Source organism: Myotis daubentonii, chromosome 7, assembly GCF_963259705.1.
Source record: "Myotis daubentonii chromosome 7, mMyoDau2.1, whole genome shotgun sequence".
In the NCBI taxonomy this organism is placed as follows: Eukaryota; Metazoa; Chordata; class Mammalia; order Chiroptera; family Vespertilionidae; genus Myotis; species Myotis daubentonii.
In genome coordinates, this window is record NC_081846.1 from 45,053,891 (window position 1) to 45,076,843 (window position 22,953).

General features: G+C 42.0%; 1 protein-coding gene and 1 pseudogene across 2 annotated transcripts in view; one reads left to right on the forward strand and one right to left on the reverse strand.

Annotated features, from left to right (window-relative positions):
* Nucleotides 1–11,299: 11,299 nt before the first annotated feature.
* On the reverse strand, nucleotides 11,300–11,773 carry LOC132237968 (large ribosomal subunit protein eL32-like; annotated as a pseudogene).
* A 3,242-nt stretch (nucleotides 11,774–15,015) lies between these two features.
* Nucleotides 15,016–22,953, forward strand: part of SP3 (Sp3 transcription factor) — a 51,574-nt gene continuing 43,636 nt past the window's right edge. For both annotated transcript variants that reach the window (XR_009453817.1, XM_059704045.1), the window contains exons 1-3: nucleotides 15,016–15,158; nucleotides 15,758–15,921; nucleotides 16,390–16,515. Coding sequence is in view for 1 of the 2 variants with exons in the window: in XM_059704045.1 (XP_059560028.1) it covers nucleotides 15,152–15,158; nucleotides 15,758–15,921; nucleotides 16,390–16,515 (297 nt within the window). In the remaining variant the exon portion in view is untranslated. The remainder of the gene's footprint in view (nucleotides 15,159–15,757; nucleotides 15,922–16,389; nucleotides 16,516–22,953) is intronic.

Here is a 22,953-nt window from a genome sequence, read left to right on the forward strand (position 1 = left end):
ATTTATTTCCTTGGAGGTTGGGTGGCAGCCTGGATTTGGCAGCTTCCAGTGCAGTGTGCTTTTGGATTTGCCCTCCTTTCTGTTTTCCCGCCTAAAGCTTAGGACTGAGGACGCAGGGCACTGCTCAGTAGGCAGGGAAACTGTCAGCTTGTGCTGGAACTGCTGGGCTGCAGGGCTCCTGGACTCAACTGGGAGCTGCCACCAATAGGCACAGTCAGGGTTCAGGACTGAGCTCAATATTCAAACGAAATCAAAACCAAACAGAAAACCAAAAGCAGCTACCAAAGGCAGAAAAACCAGTGGGAATGATCCACACCTCTGAATATCAATGCGTACTTTCAAATCGATAAGAAAATGAAGAATGCCTCAACAGAAAACTCGATGAAGGGAATAAACAAGCAGTGCACAGTATAAGAAGTGGCACTAGTCATACAAAAATGCTCACCCTCACTAGTAATAAAAAATGCAACTTAAAACAAAAAAGTGGTATTTTTTAATTATGAAATTGACAAATAAAAAAAGTAAATGAGTGTATGGAGAATATGTGTATGACAAATAAAAAAAAGTAAGTGAGTATGTGGAGAAATGGGTACTTCCACAAATTGCTGGTGAGTAAAATTTGTAAAATCCCACCAGAAGACAATTTGGCAGTGCATATCAGAAGCCTTAAGACTGTGTATACTCTTTGATAAGCAAGCTCACTTAGAGAAATTTAACCTTGGGAAATTATCATGGATCTGTGTAAATATTTAGCTACAGTACATTAAATAATACATCTATACTATGAAATGTTCGGCAGGCATTAAAAATGATGTCATGGGTGTTTAATTATATAAAAGGATATTCGTGATATATCAAATTTAAAAAGTTAGTTAAAATTAGCATATAACAATATAAACCAATTTTTATAAAAGAAAATGTGATGGATAGAAAAAAAGACTAAAAGAATGTAAGACAGTTATAACCAGTGGTTTTTCTAGAGTGGAGGAATTACAGGTAATTTAATTGTCTTCCTTACTATTATCTCTATTTTCTAAATTTTCTACAAAGAATATTTTCTTTTCAAAACTAGAAAAATAAACCTCATAATTTTATTTATTTAGCCAAATGGTGGAATATTTTCAGCCTGAGAGGATGGTACCAGTGGAGAACCTTTATGGCTTCAGAGGTAACTGGGGCAATGAGCTCTATCATTTTCAATGTTTAAAATAAGAAGTTTTTGAATAGGAAGCAATTTGATTTTGCCCTTTGTGGACTCTAATGGGAAAAAATTTACTGTGACTCTTGGACAAGTGATTTAACCTCCTTTTAAAATTAAAATGATATTCTGAGGAATTTAAATGGCTAACGTAAACATGAAAATAAGTACGGACATTTGCAGGGTGTAAAAATAACTTAGGACCCCAAAGCCCATAACACCAGTCTAAACATGAGAAAGGCATCAAACACAAATTGAGGAACATTCTACAAAATCCTATGTAATAAAGAGCTAATGTCTAATTAGACCGAACAGCAGAATGACCGTCCAGACAACCTTCCGAATGATCGTCCGGACAAAGCCAGGGCTGCGAGGGCCGAGCCCTTTGCATGAATTTCGTGCATCGGGCCTCTAGTACTTTATAATGACTCCTTATAAGAGCCATGGTCATTAGAAGCAAGAAAAGACTGAGAAATTATCACAAGCCAGAGAACACTGAAACCCATCGACTCCCAATGGGGTATCCTGACTTAGATCCTGGAACAGAAGGACTTTAGTGAAAAAAGTGATGAAATCCATATAAGGTCTGGAGTTTAGTTGACAGTAACACGCCAATGTTGGCTGGGTTCTTGGTTTTGATTAATGTACCGTGGTAATGTAAAATGTTAACTTGGTAGGGTGACCAATCATCCTCGTTTGCCTGGGAGAAGGGTTTTTTGGCATGTGGGACTTTGGTGCTAAAACCAGGACAGTCCCTGGAAAACTGGGATGATTGGTTAAACCATGTTAGGAAGAACTGGGTTAGAGGTATATGGAAATTCTGTTATCTTTATAACCTTTTTTGTAAGTCTAAAAGTATTTACAAATAAAAAGTTTGTTAAAAAATAACAAAATAAATTGAAAACAAAACACAATAAATTAGGGACAGCTGACTAATAGTGGGTAATAGACTAAAGAAGTTAAATATCCATCTAGTCAATGAATGTATTGAAGTCCTACTATGTGGTCAATTTTCCGCTAGTTCCTGCTTTTAAGTGGACAAAGCAAGTACATCCAAATATGCACTGCCCTTCCTTCTATTGTCTTGCTGTTATGTTTTCAGAGGTCTGTGTTTGTGGGGAACCCTGTGGGCTTATTAATTTGTCCTTTCTATGCATTCACTTTTAACATACATTAAATATGTCTTAGAAAGTGTATACTTCTCTCCATTCCACTGCTTTATCCGTGGATTTTATCTACCTTCAAAAGATTCTTTTCTAAGCCCTACTTGTATACTCTGATCTCCTCAAAAGTTTCCATGAATAAACTCTGTTCAACCCTACTATGTACAGTCCGTATGCTATTCTCAGTCTTTCACTCTCAATATTGTACGAGATTTTAAAAAATGAAGATTCTCTCTTTAGTTTTTTCTCCCATTTAAAAAGTAAGCTATCAGCCCAGCTGGTGTGGGTCAGTGGTTGAGCATCGACCTATGAACCAAGAGGTCATGGTTCGATTCCCGGTCAGGGCACATGCCTAGATTAAGGGTTCAATCCCCAATGTGGGGCATACAGGAGGCAGCCAATCAATGATTCTCTCTCATCATTGATGTTTCTATCTCTCCCTCTCCTTTTCTCTCTGAAGTCAATTAAAAATTTATATATAAAATATTTATAAAAAAATAAAAAGCTATAATTTATTTTGATTGCTGTAATTCAAATATTTTCTTTTTTATTCTTAGTAGATTTTGAATTCATCAGTAAAGACCAAGTTGACTTTTTCTTTGACTATGTCTATATCAGTTATCCTATCTAATAAAAGACAAAAGGGTAATTAACCATACCTCTGCTATGCTTCCCATTGGCTAATCAGGGCGATATGCAAATTAACTGCCAACAAAGATGGCGGTTAATTTGCATACGTAGGCACAATGATGGGAGGCGAAAGGGAAAGGACGGAAGAAGCTGCCTGCCACTGACCGTGACCAGAAACCCAGGCGGCAGGCAAGAGCCGGGCAGCAGGGCAAAGGCAGAGAACCTGGGCCACCTTTGCCCTGCGTGAACTATGCAGCCAGGAGAGGTGCATGGGGCCGCTGGGAGCAGGGGGAGAACTTCCCAGGGTGGGCCGTCAGGCAGCTGGGAGTGGGGCGGAACTTCTGCCGTGTTGCCATGGCAACGTGGCAGAAGTTCCCGCCCTGTCGCTGCTTGCTCATTCACTTACTCGCTCATTCATTCACTCATTCACTCACTCATTATTCACTCACTCACTCAGCAAACACTCTCAGGTCCCTGGCACCAGGCCAGGGACTGAAGGTGAAGCAGGATAAGACAGAGCTATGTCCTCAAGATGTTAGTAATTCAGTAGGCGAAGCAGGCACATGAACGAGGCAGTTGTACGCACAGATGCACTGTACTGGGTTCGGTGAGGGCTGTAACTAACGCCAACTTTGTTCTCTTGATAAAATGGGGCCTTGGGAGCCAGGCCGCCCCAAGTCTGTAGGCCTGTGCCTATGCCAGGAGTGGCCGGGGTCTCGGAACATGACAGAGGGTGCAGGTCGAGCTGAGGGGTCTGGCCCCACCCCTCACTCCCCCACCCCCAAGTGCACAAATTTTTGTGCACCAGGCTACTAGTAATAAATAAAATCCATATTAAATTATTGCCCATTCCTTAAATATCCCTTTTCACCTGAGTACAAAATATAGAATTATTAAGTTTAACTTTAATGGATGACAGGATGTTGTAATTTTATAGAAAATCAATTATTGGAAATGCCAGAAAGTTATGATTTAATTTAAAGAGCCATCATGGACTCACATCTTATCTGCCTCAGTGATGCGAAATAGCCTCAGGCCTAATGACAAATATTAGCTGAGGGAAGCCATGAACCAAATACTGGGATAAAGCGCCACGAAGAGAATACCATAGACAACTAATCTAGAAGTTATCGAAGTATGGTATAGGGATGAACCCCTTAAGTAGATTAAACATTGACTTTGGTATCAAAGAGTGGCATAGTTTGGAATGGAATGGATTACAAAACTCCAGGGATCAATATTAGGACCAATTTTATATGTCAGTGACTTAGAAGAAGGAACATTCAGTAAGCTACTCTGCAAAACCAGACTGAGGGACAGTCAATACAAAGAAGGAATGAAACGACTAGAATAGACTAGGAGCATAAGCAGATAAGTGGTTTATTCAGTTCAGCATGGAGGAGATATGAAGTAGGAAGATTACCTTACCATAATGTGAAATCAGAATGTTCAAAATAGAGTGAAAACTCAAGAGATGAGTAAATAAGCATACTAGAAATAAATTAAAATAATTCAAATGCTATAAGAAAGGAATATTACCATAGCATTTAAGTACTAACTTAAGTAATAATTTTAAATGTAAAAATTAAGTCTATTTTTTAATATACTAGACTAAGAAAATGACTCACTGGAGTATATATTATTAGAGAAAAATAACATCACACTGTCAAGGATGATAGAACCCTTAAATTATGGGTAGTTATCAATACCAGGAATATTTTAAATTAGGTGATAGGATCACCCAATTTATATCTTTTTAAGCTTTATAACTTACATATTACACATACTTTGTATATCAAATGGCTTATAATAAAAATATTTAAATATTTCTTTATAAGGTTTTGATAATTTGTTCAGCTGATGAATACTAGATTTCTGGCCCTTTTATAATTAACAGGTCACACTATCAGCAGTTTCTTCATTAAAATAAGAAGTCTGGAACTTCAATCCTAACAGAATCCAAATTCGTGGCTTAATGAAATCAATGAGTTAATTCAATAGATATTTGTTGATTATATTCTATTTGCTCAAATAGAACTCTTGTTAAACAATATGTCTCCCTTGATAAAGCATAGGAATCTAACATTCTCCTTTAATACTTGAAAGTCAACTAAGTTAATGTGATGGCTTTAAAAAAAAAAAAGTCCTAGTGGGACAAATGAAGAGCTGTTTTGTTTGCAAACCATACTGCTCTCCCTCCTTGAGAATCGCTGTCTATGAAAGCCAGAAGGGTGAGGGGCGCTTGTGCTCAAAATGCTAATGGTTAAAACAGTGGTGACAATGCTGTCATGAATTATAAGGGTAACTGAAAGCTAAAGGCGAGGGAGTTATTAATTGCTGGAAGCAATGGCTTTATAGAAAGAGGTTAAGACTTGAATTGAAGCTTAAAGGCTTGTTAGAATTTGCATGAGCACTGGGGTGGAGGTGGGGGGTGAGGGGTAGGGAAGGACAATGCTGGCGGCAGGGTGAGTTAACTGCTCAGAGGTAAGAATTATTAAATATAGGGCAGCGAGGAGGAGGAGGAGAGAGAGAGAGAGAGAGAGAGAGAGAGAGAGAGAGAGAGAGAGAGAGAGAGACCCTTGCGTATAGTAAATCATGGGCATTACTAACGTTTTTTGAGCAGTAGGGGAAGATTCATTTGGTGGCAGATGCAGAATGGAAAGGAGCAGGAAAGTCTGGAGTCCCCTAGCGCTGCAGAAGTCCAGCCAGGGCTAGCGTGCTTTGATCTCTTTCTGGAGCTGACTGATCCTCAGTGGTTTCTGAATTCCGGGAGCACCTTTTAACGCATCTAGAGTACTTTAGACTTTATCTTCTATAATATCTGATTTTGTTTATGTTTCTAGTTTGTTTCTTAATTGGCTTATCTGCTTCTAGTGGGTAGGGGCCATGCAGTATCTTGCTGAATGGGGTTCAATACATTTCGTGGTTTCAATGAAACGGGTAGCTGAGAGAGATTCTGCAGGAAAACCTTTTAGCACCTGGTAACTGGCTGCCAATGGGAGGAGAGAAATGTGTGAACGGTAACTTCACCTCGGGGCCTCTGAGAAAACAACGAGGACATTGTTGTCAGAGACAAGAATGTCCTAAGGGAGAGGGGAGCTGGTCTGTAGAAAAAGTTATGTGTTTAACTTTGAACATTCTGGGTTTGAAGTAAAAGTGAGACATTCAAGAGGAATTCACAGTGCTTGAGGATACGGAACTGGAACTGGGGTGACAACTAAAGATAAGATTTGGGACTGATTTTAGAGGCAGGGCTGGAGTTGCGGGAATGGTTGAGCTTCCAGGGGATGAACTTGTAAAGAAAAGCTCAGGGAATCAAAAACTGAATCTGGAGTAATGTTCATATTTAGGGGCTGGAAGGAGCAAAAGAAAACTTAAAGCTGCACTGTCCATTTAGGTGGTCACTGGCTACTTGTGGCCATTTATATTTAAACTAGAGGCTGAGTGCATGAGATTCGTGGGGGAGGGGGGGGCAGGGAGGGTCTCTCAGCCAGGCCTGCACCCTCTCGCAATTTGAGACATCCCTCTTGCAATCTGGACCACTGGCTCCTAACCACTGGCCTGCCTGCCTGATCACCCCTAACCACTCGCCTGCCTGCCTGATCACCCCTAACCACTCGCCTGCCTGCCTGATCACCCCTAACCACCTCTGCCTCGGTCCCCACTGCCGTGGCTTCGTCTTGAAGGACATCCGGAATGATGTCTGGAAGGTCGTTCGGCTGTCCAGTCTAATTAGCACATTATGCTTTTATTATTATAGATTATTTAATATTAAATAATTGAAAATTCAGTTCCTTGGTCACACTAGCCACATTCCAAGTGCTCAAGAGTCACACTGGATCAGTGGCTACTGTAATGACAGTGCAAATAAAGCATTTCTATCATTACAGATTGTCTCATTGGACAGCATTGCTAAGATACAGAGAAATACTCATTTTAGAAAAAACCCAGAGAGCAGATGACCTTTCAAGGGAAGACAGAGTTTTAAAGAGGAAATGTATACAGTGTCAAATGCTGAGAAAAGCTGAAAGGGAATAAAAATCAGGGTGGGGGGGATCCATGGATTTGGCAATAAGGAAATCATTGGAGACCATTAAGATAACAATTTTGAGTAGCTTGATAAGACAGAAACTGGGTGTAGCATTAAATTAGGAAGGCAGTAGGCAGCAAGTTATTGAGACCTTGGACAAGGAAAGGAAAGAAATAGAGAAGACTATAAGGGGAAATTTGGAGGGTTTTTGAAGATGGAGAGACTTGCTCCTGTTTGAAGAGAAATGGACAGAGGCCTGTGAAGATGGTAAGGGCTCTGCCTAGGAAAAACTCCGTTTCTCTTTGTACTTGCACACTCAAATAATCAAAACACTTACCTTCTGGTTAACAACTGTGTGTGTTTATTACATTAAACAATTCTCTGACACCAACTGGGTGTCCTACAATTCAATTCAGTGACACTGTCTACCTGGAATTAGTGTCAGCTCTCACAGGTTAAGGGCTCAGTCCTAGAAGTCTGTCTCCACTTCAGACACCAATCGCAAGTCCTAGGTTGTCACCAGTACTTTTGACCGACCAGCTATAAGTTGGGGTTCCCACATTGCCTCCTTGGGTTGGATAATTTGCTAGAATGGCTCACAGAACTAAGGGAAACACACTTACCAATATACCATAAAGGATATAGATCGGGGATGGGGAACGTCAGGCCGATGGACTGTGTAAGGCCTGGGAAATCATTTGGTCTGGCTTGGCCAAGTCATTAGGGGTGAGTTAATTAAATGTTTGACCAAATATAGCAGGCTAATTTTTAAACTGATAATTTTGTATGGCCCTCGAATTATGTTATAAACAGCCAAATGGCCCTTGGCAAAAAAAAGGTTCCCTATCCCTGAGATAAATGAACAGCCAGATGAAGAGGTGCATGGGGCGAGGTATGGGGAAGGAGTGCAGAGCACCCTCTCCAGCATGCCGCATACCTTCCTAGCACTTTCATGTGTTCAGTAAACTGGAAGCTTTCCAAATTATGTACTTTGGGGGATTTTATGGAGACACTATCATGTAAGCACGACTGATTAACTCTCTCTGGCGGATGGGAGTGGTGGGGGGATGGGGGGGGGGGCGGAGGGGAGGACAAGGACTGAAAGTTCCAAGTTTCTAATCATGGCTTGGTCTTCTAGTGACCAGCCCCCAACCAGGAGCCCACCCAAAGTTGCCTCATTAGGAAAAAAGATGCTCCTATCATCCAGGAAATTCCAAGGGATTTAGGAGCTCTGTGTCAAGATTCTGGGTCAAAGACTAAGCATTTGAACAAAAACTCACTTGGTGCTCCTATCACTTAGGCAGCTTTGTGCTAGGAACCAGGAGTCTAGTCCTGACACATCAAAGTTTCTGGTTTGATTCCAGGTTAGGGCACATATAGGAATCAACCAATGAATGCATAAGTAAGTGGAATAAAACATCAGTGCTTCTCCTCTCTCTCACTCCCCCTCTTCTCGCTCTAAAATCAATCAATAAATATAATTTTAAAAAAATAAATAATGCAATTATATACACATAATAGATATATATGTATAATATATAGTATAATAATATCTAGTGTTATGGTGTAATCCACAATGATTTATAAATTGTTATATTCATTAAATAACTTTTAAAGGAAGTGAAAAGAGAGATGATTCATCATAGATAAATCTCAAAAATAATGAGTGAAAAAAGCTATTATAGCAGGATAAACAGTATAATACCATTTATATAAAGTTTTAAAACACACAAATTTATATTCTATACTATATGTGGATATGTGCTTGTGAAATAAAACTATAAAATATTTCATGGGAATTATAAATGCTAAATTTTAAATGGTAATTGCCCTTGGTATGGAGAGGCGACTGTGATTTGAATGGGTATCCATTTGTATTTGCAAGGTTTCCTTAAACTAGGTCAAGTATATTATTATTATGATATTGTTCTCTATTACTACTCTGTTTGCCTGAAATAGTGCATAATCATTATTCTAAACAAACAAAAAGAATAAATTAATAAATGAGTCCATGGCAGAGGTAATCAGATAAACATGCTCAGGCAACTGATTGACTGAAGGAGTGGAGGGGAGCAAGAGAAGGATGCTCTAACCAACCGAGCTACCCAGCCAGGGGCATTTATTTTTTTACTCCACTTCTTGGGTTGAAATGGAGTGATGAGATGGTGCAGCATTTCAGCCATTGTAGAGGTAAATGGAAAAATTCTGTTCCTTCAAGGCAGGTAAAAATAGTTTTCAATTCAACTTTCTCCCTGCCACCTCATTCCTTATCCCCCCCACCCCCACTTCCTCTTACATTCTGTAAGCCTTGGTTCTTTTTGGGACTAGTTAATGGATATGTCTAATTTATAGGATTAAAGGATAGAAAAAAATTATTAAAAGAGAGATTGAATCATGAAGTATGAATACACTTCATAGTGAAGGTTGCTGCTCATCATTTAAAATATATTTTTTTATTGATTTCAGAGAGGAAGGGAGTGGGAGAGAGAGATAGAAATGTCGGAGGATGGAGCCCACAGCCGGGCATGAACCATGGGAATCGAACCGTGACCTCCTGGTTCATAAGTCAATGCTCAACCACTTGGCCATGCCAGCCAGGCTCTTGCTCATCATTTAAGGACAAGACACCTCAGTGGCATCTAAGGTTGTTTATTAATAGCCTTAGATCATTTATTAGTATTATTAAGTAAAGTTCCTTGATACATTTGCTAATTTACAAGATAATTTCTAGAATTCTATATTATTCTAAGAAAGGTAATCAGTAAGACACTTTCTAGCATTCTATATCCTCCTAAGATAGGTTATTAACATAGAAATATGTAAACCGTCTTTTCTTAGAAAGTTGCACCAACTCAGAAATCTGTCAGTGGACTAAACTTCCTGGACTGACATGAAGATGACTTCGGAAGTGTTATGGATAACTAGGAAATTTAGAATACCCAGGGATGTCAATAGCCTGGATGAAGAGAAGAGGATTTCTTGAATTATAAAAACATCAGTCCTTTTTGTACCATGATGATATTGTTGGTGTGGAGCTTGAGTGAAAATGAGGGTCTAACTCATTTGGGAAATAACATCTTGAAAGAGGTAACTATTATAATGTCAAATGAATTTTATCATACAGTATTTATTGGTTAATTGTAATTTTCTACTCATCCTTTACTTTCCCACAAGATAAATGTGTTGACAATCTTTCTGCTTAATATTAAACATCCTCAATGTGTTTGGTATTGGTTAGAGCATTCAAAATATTCCTAACACAAGAAGCTCACATTCTAAAGACTTGCTTTAAAAATGACCTTTCTTATAAACATATACCTATTTTATCTACTATATTTTTTATATTTTTAATTTTTTTACATGGTGGATAGGTGAATCTTTTAAGCAGATCATTTTAGACTTGGTATGTTGACTGCTAAGACTGATACATTTGGGTTTGAATCTTCCACTTATTTGAAAATGAAACTGAGCAAGTCCCATAATCTTACTGAGCCTCAGGTTCCTCACCTATAACGTGATAAACCTATGATACTTAACTCCTAGGGCTGAACAGAGTAAATATGTGAAAGAGGTGGCATGCAGTAAAAGCTCAAAATTTTACCTCTTCCTTTTGGTAGATTAAAAAAAAAATAAGACAAGCCCGGCTGGTGTGGCTCAGTGGTTGAACATTGACCTAAGAACCAGAAAGTCAGGGCTTAGTCCCCCGTGGCGGGGCATGCAAGGAGGCAGCCCATCAATGACTCTCTCTCATTATTGATGTTTCTATCTCTCTCCCTCTCCCTTGCTCTCTGAAATCAATAAAAATGTATTTAAAAGAAAAAATAAGAGATATGGTTTTTAAGGTATATTTTTGAGAAAGTAGGAAAGATACAAAATATAAAGGGGGTTAAGTACACCTAATCATGTCAGCTTGAATGCTTCTGAAATATGGTAGTGATTATGTAAACAGAACAAACTTGAAGATTCCTGAAATTCAGTGTTAACAGCTTAGAGACCCAGGGGGCAGGTCAAAAAGGAGGGTCACAATCACAGAAACAAAAGTTAAAAAACACACACATTGATTTAGGTAAAACTATACAAAACAGCTACCTTTTTTAGATAAAAAATGGTTGAATATTGGCAATTTCATGTGGTCCACGTAATAGATGCTCAGGAGGCAAAAAAAAGTAGTCCTTTAGGGGTGGTGCAGTTAACCAGGGCTTTGGCTGTATTTATGTATGTATGTATGTATGTATGTATTTGACGAAATGTCAGATGGCAGAATTTATGATTTTAGTAACACAAATACAACATTTACACCTTCTGTCTAATCATTTCTTTGCTACGCAGCCTGGCATTGGAATAGGTGACTCTGATGGCCAGCTGGGCTGCAATTTCCACAATGGCTTTGGGGTTGAGGAGACGTTGTGAGCAATCTCAGCACAGTAAGACTTGTTGCACATCAGCAGCACTTCAACATTATGGACCAGAAACTTCCAGAAGCCACTGGCAGCAAGTGCTTTGTTTTCTTGTTGCTCCCATAACCAATGTTGGGCATCAAGATCTGGCCCTTGAATCTTCTACGCACCCTATTGTCAGTGCCTCTGGGTTTCCGCCAGTTCCGCTTAATTTTGACATATGGGTTTGACTGGTGCCGGATGAACTTCCTGGTCCTCTTTTTGACAATCTTGGGTTTCATGAGGGGTCTGAGGGCAGCCATGGTGCCGAATAGGAGATGGCTGCCACCTCCATCGCTTTGGCTGTTTTTAATACAGAATGGCTAGTCTCTTGTAGATGTGAACCAAGCATTACTTAGTGGTCTCTTCTCTGTAGAGAAAAAGGAGGTTGAAAATGGGTGAAAGAGTTCATGCAGGTCTATAGAAGTCTTCAAGGCCCTTCGATATTCATTCGTTTCCAAAGGATTTAAGAAAATATACAAAAACACATACAGGATTTTAAAAAATTGTCTTTATTGTTGAAAGTATTACATATGTCCCCTTCCCCTCCCCCATTGACCCCTCCTAGCCCACCCTGCCCCAGGCCCCAGACCTTCACCGTGGCCTACACCATGGCCTACATGGGTTATGCATATGGTTGATCTCTCCCCACCCACCCTCCCCTGCCTTTCCTCTGAGATTCCGCAGTCTTTTCTATGCTTCTATGTCTCTGGACCTATTTAAAAAAATATTTTCATTGATTTCAGAGAGGAAGGGAGAGGGAGAGAGATAGAAACATCAATGATGAGAGAGAATCATTGATTTGTGGCCGGCAACCCGGGAATCCAATCGTGACCTCCAGGTTCAGAGGTCTATGCTCAATTACTGAGCCACACCGGCCAGGCTCTCTGGATCTATTTTGTTCATCAGTTCATTTTGTTCATTAGATTCCACATATGAGTGAGAGCATATGATACTTGTCTTTCTCTTACTGGCTTATTTCACTTAACATAATACTCTCCAAGTGAGGAAATTGAGGATGAGGGAAAAGAAAGTGACACCCAGATCTCCTACTGTGATTTAACAGTGGCCAGCACAGAGCTTCCTCAAATCATCTTTGGAAAGGAAAAAGTATAAATAGTTTCTAGCACAGTACTTTTCTGCTAAGGAACTGCAATTCTGGATTCCTATGTAATGTAGCAGTAGGTATTATTGAGAGGGTAACCTCTGCTGAGAAAACAGGTAGCTTTTAATTAACATAAACTGTATTTCAAGGTTTGACTGAGTACTGGAATAGTTAAGAAAAGGTGTTTTGTTTTTTTTTCAGAGACCATTTCCAACCTTCTGAATATTCCATGGCATTCACCCTTTTACGTGTGATCTGAGAGGGTCCTCTGAATTTGATTGTGATGCTTTCGGCACATGTATCTTTTAAAACCATTGCATTGACAGCAGAATTGTTATCTCTGGTAAGTTATTTTTTCTTTTCAGAAAGATTGGATGAAAAGTTTTTGCATTTTGTCAGAATGGTCTACGGACCAAAAAGTTTCAAAATGATTTCATTTATCAAGTGGTATCAATGAAGAAATAAATTGAATTCTTGTGGCCAAATACTTTACTCTCTGTAGGTGGCTGGACTAAGACTTTGTGAAAGGGATATGGGGGTGGTATGCTTAGACCCATAACATATGTCCCCATTCCTGGAAAAATAGCTGGAAAAAAAAAAAAAAACCAGCCTCTTCTAGGGAGAGCTATCTTCTATCCACCATCTCTATGGGCTGAGACAATGCTGACTTCCCTCCTCTCCAACTCTACTTGCCCTCCTCTTCAGCCCCCGTTTCTTTTTTTATTCCCTCCCCCCCAAATCAGCTTATTTCCTTTAAAACTGAAGTGTAAAATAGTACAGTGTTTATACTACTTAGCTTTTAAAGTGATTCTTGTACTTAAATATGAGACTAAAATGTGTTTTGGAAGAGATCAACCCCATTGGATTCATATCAAGTCTTGTTGTGCCTGCTTGTGATTTTTAGGTCACTTCCCTGGAAGTCTATCTTTTGTACAAGTTAAGTGCCAAGTTACCATACAGCTGCTCTTACCCTATGAGAATAGGTCAGAAGTATAAGTGCTTTAGAACTGGGACTCAAACTCATAAACGGACTACGAATTCCTTTTAGTTGTCACACACAAATGTAGTTTCAGTGCTGGACTTACAACCCCATCCCTGGCACAATGTTGTCACACAAAATATAATAATCGCAGTAACTGGATTCTTGTGTGAGTCAGATTTCTAGAAAAAGGCTGTCGCGGACAGCATTTCCATCTCTTTAACTTAACCTTTCTTGGCAATTAGATCTAAAGGTAACAGGCAGACATAGATGTCTCTTAGTTGGCAAAACACACACAAAAAACAGCATTTTCCTCCCCATGATGACAGCAAGATATCAAGGATGCCGAAGAGAAAAAGAGTGTTAACTTAATCTAATAAGTGAGACGAGATCTTAAAGTATAACTAAAATGTTCCAGGGGAAAAAAAATACTCGCTGAGATTCACTATTTAAAAAACGTTGGCAAGTGTTAATGGTTTTTTTTCTACGTTTGACTTGTTACCAAGACGATTAAGAAACAAGGGAATATGATTATGTGACTGGATTTTTAAAATAAAGTATTCTGCACCTCTGAATACACACACACACACACACACACACTCACACACATATATATTTACATATACACACATGCCACGTTTTAAATGAAATGTACTTAAAAGTGGCTGTTTTGGTGCCACTGGCAAGGAGGGCTCTGCTCTGCGAGGTGAATTCTTTCTTTGTTTTTAAGTGCCTGCCTCCAGGGTACACAAGTGGGAGATGAACTGGAAGGAAACCTGGGACTCAGGGGGATGGGGCCGAGATGGCTGGGACCGAATCTACGCGCTGAATGTCAGAGACAATCCTCCGCCAGCCTCGGAAGGGGTGTCTCCCCCAATACCAGCTCCCTCCCCCCGGGCTCGCGGGGCGGGTCTGCTTCGCTCAGCGCAGCGGCGGCCGCAGCAGCAGCCCCGGGGCTGAGCGGCGGCGGCCTCCCGGCTGTGCAGGGAAGCGGCGATTCCGAGCGCGCGAGGCCCAGGGGAGATCCGGCCGAGGCTCCCGCCGGGATGGAGGAAGCGTCGAGTGGAGCTGAGCCACCGGGGAACGATTTCCTCCCCAGCTCAGCTCCGCTCCAGCTTGGCCAGGCCTGTGGCGAGCGCCTGCGAGGCGGAAGAGGCCTGCGCCTCGGGCCTGGCAGCGGCAGCCGGCAAGCAAGTCGGGCACAGCGGGGTAATAGGCGAGCTGTAGCCGCTTTCGGGAACCTACGCCGCCTAGGCCGCTCATTGTCTCTCCCCTCCACCCGGGGGGCAAACAGGAAGCGCGCAGCCGGGCCGAGCGACGGACAGGCGTCCAGACCAATGAGCACCGCCGACAGTGAGCGTGGCGGCGAATGAACGCGGAGAAGAGGGGCGGGACTTCCGGGCGGGCTGTCACCCTCTTCCCCCCTTTTGGGCTGGAGGCTCCACCTTTTGTGTTTCCCGCACAGTCAATCAAAATAGGAAAAAAAATTCCCCGGACCGCTCCGGCCGTGTCCGCCGCCGCTTCCCGCATCCTCTCCCGCCGCCGCCGCCTTCGCTCCTCACCATGTGTAAGGCGGCGGGGAGCCCCGCCTGAGGTGCCCTAAACACACTATGACCGGTACGTAGAGCCGAGAGAGCAACCCTTGCTGTTGCCGCCGCCGCCGCTGCCGCCGACCACAGCCCGCTCCGGGCCGCCGCTGCCGGCTCCCGGCCCCGTGTGTGCGACCGAGTGTCTGTGAGAGGCAGAAAGCCGCAGTCCCCTCCCCGCCAGCCACGGTCCACCCCTCCAGCCCCAGCAGCGCCGTGTCCCCTCCGGGCCCCGGGCGGGCGGCCCGGTCCGCCGGGAGCGCATCCCCTTGCGTGCGGGCGCGGGCGGCGGGCGGGCGGGCGTGTGAGTGACTGACGGTGCGAGAGGAGCGAGCGCGAGTGCGAGCGAGCGGCGCGGAGGGAAAGGGGAGGAGAGGAGAGGAGAGGGGGCAGGGGCAGCGCGGGGAGGAGGAGGAGGGATAGAGGAGGAGGAGGAGGGTTACAGCGCGGCGGGCGGGGGCAGCCGCGGGAGGGGAGGAGGGAGCCGCCGCCGCCGCCGCCGCCGCGGGGCGGGTGGGGGAGGGGAAGGGGAGTCGGCCCGGGCTTTCGGAATAATTTCGACTCGGCCCGCGGGCCCCCTCCCTCTCCTCCACCCGCCTTCCTCCCCACCCCCCCGCGCTGTGCCTGCAGCTCCTGAAAAGCCCGTGAAACAAGAGGAAATGGCTGCCTTAGACGTGGACAGCGGCGGCGGCGGCAGCGGCGGCGGCCACGGCGAGTATCTGCAGCAGCAGCAGCAGCAGCAGCAGCAGCAGCAGCACGGAAACGGCGCGGTGGCGGCGGCGGCGGCGGCCCAGGTGAGGCGCGGCTGAGCCCCGGTCGGCTCCCCCCTCGCGCCGCTTTCTCCTCCCCTCGCTCTCCCCTCCCTCCGCGCCTCTCTCCTCCCCTCCCCCCGCCCCGGGAGCTGCCGCCCGAGGCGCCAACGCTCCGACCCCGCCCGCTCTCCCCCGCCCGCCGCCTTTTTGTGTGTGTTTGTGTGTGTGAGTGTGTGCGCGCCCTCCCGGAGGTGGCTTCGGGCGGAAGGTGCAGGCCCGGCGCGCTGCCCGCCGCCCGCCTTCCCGCGGACGCTCGAGCGGCTGTGCGTGCGAGCGGGAGGACACGAGTCGGCGTGCGGGAGGAGGAGGGGAGCGGAGCGGAGCGCGGGCTGGCGCTCGCCCGGGCGCAGCCTGCGAGGACCGAGTCGCACTTCCTGTGCGAGCGGCGGCCCGGCCCTAACCGCCACCCCTCCCCCTGTCTCCCTCTCTGAACCCGCCCATCGGGGGTAGGACACTCAGCCGTCACCGCTCGCTCTGCTGGCCGCTACCTGCAGCAAGATTGGGCCGCCATCGCCGGGCGACGACGAGGAGGAGGCGGCCGCCGCCGCCGGGGCCCCCGCCGCCGTTGCCGGAGCGGTAAGTCTCGCGCGCGCGCGGCCCGCCCCCGCCGAGGCCCAGCGCCCGCCATCCCGGGCCTGCGGCGCTCCCGCCGCCCCGAGGCCTCCCGGGCGCCCGCGCCGTCCCCGAGGCGAGGCGGACCGATGGCGCGGCCGGGGCGCCCCTTCCTGCGCCTTCACAGACTTGTGTGGGCCTGAAGCCAGCCCCGGCTTTCCTGAAATTGTCACTGCGGAACCCCGATTCAGATTCACGACAAAATGAAGTCTGCGAGGGCGGGGGTGGAAGGCTCCAAAATGGATGTTTGAGTAATTCATATCACTGCTGGAAACTCCTTCCCAGCACCACGGCGTTTTCAAGCACAGCCTGTCGGCCATGGATAGTATCAGCCAGAGCCACAGTGTCTCCAGTTCTGAGTGTGTTGAACCTGGAGCTTTTTCGGTTGGAAGTTACGAGATCTTACAGATTTAATCCGTAAATCGTTTAAAAAAAAAATAGGAAGGAAGGAAGGTTTAACTTCTTGAATTATGTTTTTGTATCCTGGAGTGGATACTTTGAAGTGCTTTTTTCAGTGACCATTCTAAATTGTCGGATTTTAGTTTTTGCAGGCTCTTATTTGGCAGTAATTTTTCGTAAGTGCAATAAGTGAAACATTTAATTAGCGGCTGGTGAAGTCGCTGAAGTTACTTAGATAATACTTTGGCTTTTGAAATTGAACCTGAATACCAGTGTTAGAAACAGAAGTACATGTAAGAAGTTGTACTTGCATGCATGCTAATGCACACCATACTTAAACAGTTGAATTTGGCTCGTAAGGCCATCTTATTGTCATTGCTAGTCTATGGGATGCTTTTTTGTGGTGTGTTGTGTCTGGAGCAGGGGGAGGAGCTGACCTGTTATCTGAGGGTTTAATTCATATGATCTAGGAAAACAGCTTTTAGCACTGTTGCTTGTGACTTATATTTGCTGGAATCATTGCTGTTGCATTAGTGTAACACGTAGATATATTTACTTATTAAAATAATTGAAATATTTCCCTTTGAGGTGGATTATAGGACTTGATCTGTGTGTAGTGATATTTGGAAGTAGTCACAGTAGACAAAAAAGTTTGATATTTGATATAGTCTGCTGGAAGTTCTTAATATTTCTAGGTAGTAAAAGTGAAGCTAACGTTAAGCTATGTTAAAGGTTGTATTTGTAATTTTAGTGCTTCAAGTTATATTGTAGAGAGAGATGAATGGTTTTAGTGTCTTAAAAGTATGATCTTTAAGTTTTGTGCTTTTGTAAGCAGATTAAAATGTAAAGGCATAAAATTATGTTTGTGTGAGCCATTGTTACTTTTAAACAACTTATGGATGGATAAACCTTTTTAAAGAACTACATCCCTCTAGCTCTACAATGACAAGACAAATTGGAACCACTGCATAAGTGAAATTGCAAGCCAGATTGCTTCTACTTACCTTTTTAATATTTTCAATTAGAACAAAAAACTTTTTGTAGCTGTAACTTACCAAGTTTAGGTATCAGCTCACCAGTGGGGGAGGGGAGAAGTAAAGGAGGAAGTGAAGGTGAAAATACGTATATGTGAATCTTACATGAATCTCAGTCCCAGGAATGGAATATTATCTCCAACTTTAGCCTACTCTGGCCATATATCACTTGTAGAAAAGTTGTTTCAATACCTCTTCAACTCAAACTCTGAACTACTAAATCTCTACTGATACATATTTCCCTATAGATGAATAAGAACTAGAATCAGTTGCAGCATTTTTTTTCTTTGTACGTTTGGTACCTGTGCAGAAGATTTTTCACTGAGTAAAATTGGTAAGACTGGCTTGAATATGTTTGCCTTAGGAAATGGGAAAATTATTCTTCTTGTTCAAATGAATTTCATACATGTACATCTTGGAAAATGAGAATTTAAGTGATTTTATGGGCAATTTTTTCCCACCTAAAAATGTGCTTAGATCATCTGCTTTAATTACTCAAACTACTGGGAATCTTGAGATATCTATAAAGAGCTTTATTTTGTAGCTGTGTTTCTTTAAAATTCTTGTTTTGGAAGAATTTTAATTTTACAGAAAAGTTGCAAAGGTAGAACTTGAGGGTTTACCATATTCCCTTCACCCAGCTTCCCCTAATGTTAATATAGCCATGGTACGTTTGCCAAAACTAGGAAATTAACAATGATACAGTATTATTAACGACAAATTTTATTCTGATTTTACCAGTTTTTTCAGTAATGCCCATTTTTTGTTCCAGGATCCAGTCCAGGCCACCACATTGCATATAGTATTGTTATATTTAAAATAAATGAAATACATGCATTTCAATTTTATTCCAGTTTAGTTTGGTATTTTAGGATTAAAAGGTTATTAAAAAGCCAATCACCTGAACTAGAGATTTGCTTTAACTATTTCAAATTTAGAATTTGTTTTAATATGATATGGGTTCCTCCTGGATCCTGGCCAAGAATGGATACCCTCAGTACTGTACTGAATAGATCTAATCACAAAGCAATCTCACCTGTATTGCCCTACACCAGGGACTCCCAAGGTTGGTTTGATGGCAAGGCTCTTTTCTACTTTATTATTAAAAGTTGTGTAGTTAATTAAAAAAAAAACTTTATTGTTGAAAGTATTACATAGGTCCTCCTTTTTTGTGTAGTTAATTTTTAAAATAAATCAGGGAACGGAGTAAAGTAGACCTTTGTGAAATATTAACTTATCTGTTTTGCGTTTGTGTGTACTTATGGATTATTAATTTATTTCATTTGTACTGTAGTGTAATAAGCTGAACAAGTACATACTATAAAAGTTGTTGCCTGATCTTCACTTTAGGTTGTAAATTTAGTGTTCATTAATTTAGTATATACATGTTGGTGAGCTAAAAAATGAGCAATAGCTTATTTTTTAAAAAGAGGTTATTTTTACCATTACTTAAAAAGATCTACGTTGTCATTGTAATGAATTCATTGGGTATTTGTTTTTATTTGAAGTCTGTTTGAGTTCTTTAGTGTTCCTTGAAGATTTCAAGAAACTTGAGTATGTACTTACCTAAGACTGGTTTTTCGTTTGTTTCTACCTTAGCTTCATACTTTCTTGTTTCTGGTTACACTCTTTGCTTGCCAGTTTGGCTTTCATATAAAGCCATTTGTGGGAACTGAGAAGTTAATAATCCTTTTCAAATGGTATGCAGTAAGTGGTATGAATTTTTTCTTTTTCCCTATCTACAGGTATTTGAGACGATAAACCTTTTTTTCTTTTCTCTCATCCCCAAGTCCCCACCTCCATCCCATTTTTATGCCTGGTTTGTACTGGAGAATGCCCTTGTAATGAACTGCTCTAGTAGCGTTTCAGGGCTACTCTGGGTTGTGGTCCTTTCACTGTGTAATTATGTGTTTATATGCAGAAGGAACCTTAGAGTACCTTCAGTTACAATTTTTTACAGTAATGCCAACTTCCACCTAAATATGGGAAGTATTTAGATAGCATTTTGTTTGTTTGTTGTCAAGTGAGAATGTTAAAGTTACTGAGAGAAACACTGGTGGATTTTTCTTTTAGTGTGAAGTTTATGTAAAGGGTTGTCTTGATCCTAAACCAAATACTAGTTCTTGCCTGGGTTATGTGATTTTATGCTCTCTCTTCCTTTGTTTTATATAGTAGTTCCAGATAGCCTAACAGCAGAGTTTTTACAGCTCTTTTTGCTCTTAGATGATTTTCTAATTTAACCCTTTCCCTTTTGGTATCTAGAGTACTGTCTTTTCGTGGTATGCTGCTGCTGAAATTTCTTACAAATGAATGATCTTAGTAGGCTTTGTAGTTTGAAATATCTGGGACTTATTCATTATGGAGTTATGGAAATAAATAGGTTTCAAATTGATGTAGTTTTTCACAGAAGACTCTAATATCTCAGGGTCAGTTTTATCCATTTTTTTCTATCACTTTCTTTGCAATGGTTTTAAAGTAAGATACCTTTAACTATTCATTCAACAAATACCTACTGATCTTTGATCCAGGAATTGTGCTAGTCATCTAATGGGTGTTTTTCAAATCTGTCCTTAAAATTTTGGTAATCATAATGATGCCTTAGGATTGTATAAGGCCTTATAGTTTGTAAAGGTTAGCAGTTTTGATTCTTACAACCCTCTAGGGCAGTGGTTCTCAACCTTCTGACCCTTTAAATACAGTTCCTCATGTTGTGACCCAACCATAAAATTATTTTCGTTGCTATTTCATAACTGTAATGTTGCTACTGTTATGAATTGTAATGTAAATATCTGATATGCAGGATGGTCTTAGGCGACCTCTGTGAAAGGGTCGTTCGACCGCCAAAGAGGTCGCGGACCCACAGTTTGAGAACCGCTGCTCTAGGGTAATACTTTCTCCATTTTTAACAGAAGTTCTGCTCTAAATCACACACAATTCTACAGTTCTAGCTAGGACCAGAACTCAGACCAGAACTTTTCGCTAGCGCAATATAGTCCTCTTTCCCCAGCACAATCTTAGCTTAAATCATGGAAGTCTAGTAGTTTTCTGATTAAGTATTTTTCCTCATTCCGTTAAAAAAAAAAAAAAAAAAAGAACACAGCCCTGACTGAGTGGCTCACTTGTTTGGAGCATCGTCCCGTGTATCAAAAGGTTACAGGTCCGATTCCCTGTCAGAGGACAACCTAGGTTGCAGGTGTGATCCCCGGTTGGGGCCCGAGTTTGGGCTTGTAGGGGGCAAACTGATCGTTTCTTTCTCACATTGATGTTTCTCCCTTCCTCTCTCTAAAAATAATTTTAAAAAAGATTCTGTAGTGAGGGTTTAAAAAATTAGCATTTAGTAAATCTTTTAAAACTGTAAGTTATTTCATTAAAGAAAAACATCTTTTATTGCTTTCTTCTTCTTTTTGTTAATCCTCACCCAAGAATATTTAGAGAGTGGAAGGGAGGAGGAAAGACACAAAGAGAAACATCAATGTGAGCGAAACACATTGATTGGCTGCCTCCCGCATGCCCCGACCAGGGTCAGGATTGAGCCTGAGCCTGCAACCGAAGTACAGGCCCTTGCTCAAAATTGAACCCGGGACTCTTCAGTCCAGGGCTGACGCTCTATCCACTGAGCCAAACCAGCTAGGGCTTATTGCTGTATTTTTTTTTCTTTATTAAATTATCTCTTGCTGTTCCTAGCTATCCCCCCCCCCCCCCCGGCGTGGGCTAAATAAACAAATAAATAAACAACATTAATAAATGCATAAACACATAAATAAATAAATTTTAATCCTCGCTTGAGGACATTTTTTTCCATTGATTTCAGAGAGAGAGGAAGGGGGGAGGAGAGGGAGGGAGGGAAGGCAGGAGAGGGTGGAAGGGAGGGAGGGAGGGACTGAGAGAGAGAGAGAGAGAGAGAGAGAGAGAGAGAGAGAGAGAGAGAAAGGAAGGAGAGAGAGAGAGAGAGAGAGAGAGAGAGAGAGAGAGAGAGAGAAAGGAAGGAAGGAGGGAGAGAGAGAGAGAGAGAGAGAGAGAGAGAGAGACAGAGAGAGAGAGACAGAGAGACACAGACAGACAGACATTGATGTGATAGAGAAACATCAATTGGCTGCCTCATGTATGCCCCCCAACTGGAATCAAACCCGCAACCTGCTTATGTGCTCTCTCCTGGAATCCTCTACCCTTCAGTGTAAGGGAGGATGCTCTAAACACTGAGACACATGCCAGGGCATAAATATTTTTATATGTTTTTCCCTTTATTAAAAAATGTTCAAATCATTTTGTCCTAGATTTGGGGATTTCCCTTTTTTTGGTAGTTTCTTTTTTGGAGGAGGGGATTTCCCTTCAATTAATGACCTGCTTTGTTGGAAAAAAGTGGTACTACAGTTTATTTAGCTTCTGGAGAGGGAGGGGTGTGCTTGGATAGTATTTACTCAGAGTTGTCATTTGAGTAGTTGTATTTATTTTCAAAGAATTTCTTGTCTAGAAAGCTGTTCACTGATGGTTGACTATCTGCCCTATTTCTGTGAAAAGAATACATTATATGTCATAAGTTAACTTTTAAAAAGATGATAAAGGGTCTAAATGCTAGCATTATAAAGTTAATTTGTATCTGAGACACTAGATTCTTTTATATAAGTTAAATAATTGTAAATTTAATGCTAGTCAGAAAAAAATTCAACAGTTGATTCTTTAAAGGTGATCAATAACCTTAAGATAAGAATTGGTTTTTAGACATACTGTACTGCAGGTTTCAGTATAAAGTACAGATTAACATATCTTTAGTTTATTTAAAATGCCAAGAGAGACTGAAATGAAATGTGAATTGTTACTTTAACATAAGGAAAGATGACTTAACCTTCTAATTTCTGTACCAGATAGAAGTTGAATGATGTGTGACATTAATGTTTGGTGCTTCATTTTAATAAGTTTAATAGATTTAAAAGATTGTATTATTCATTCATTCATTCATTTAATTATTTTT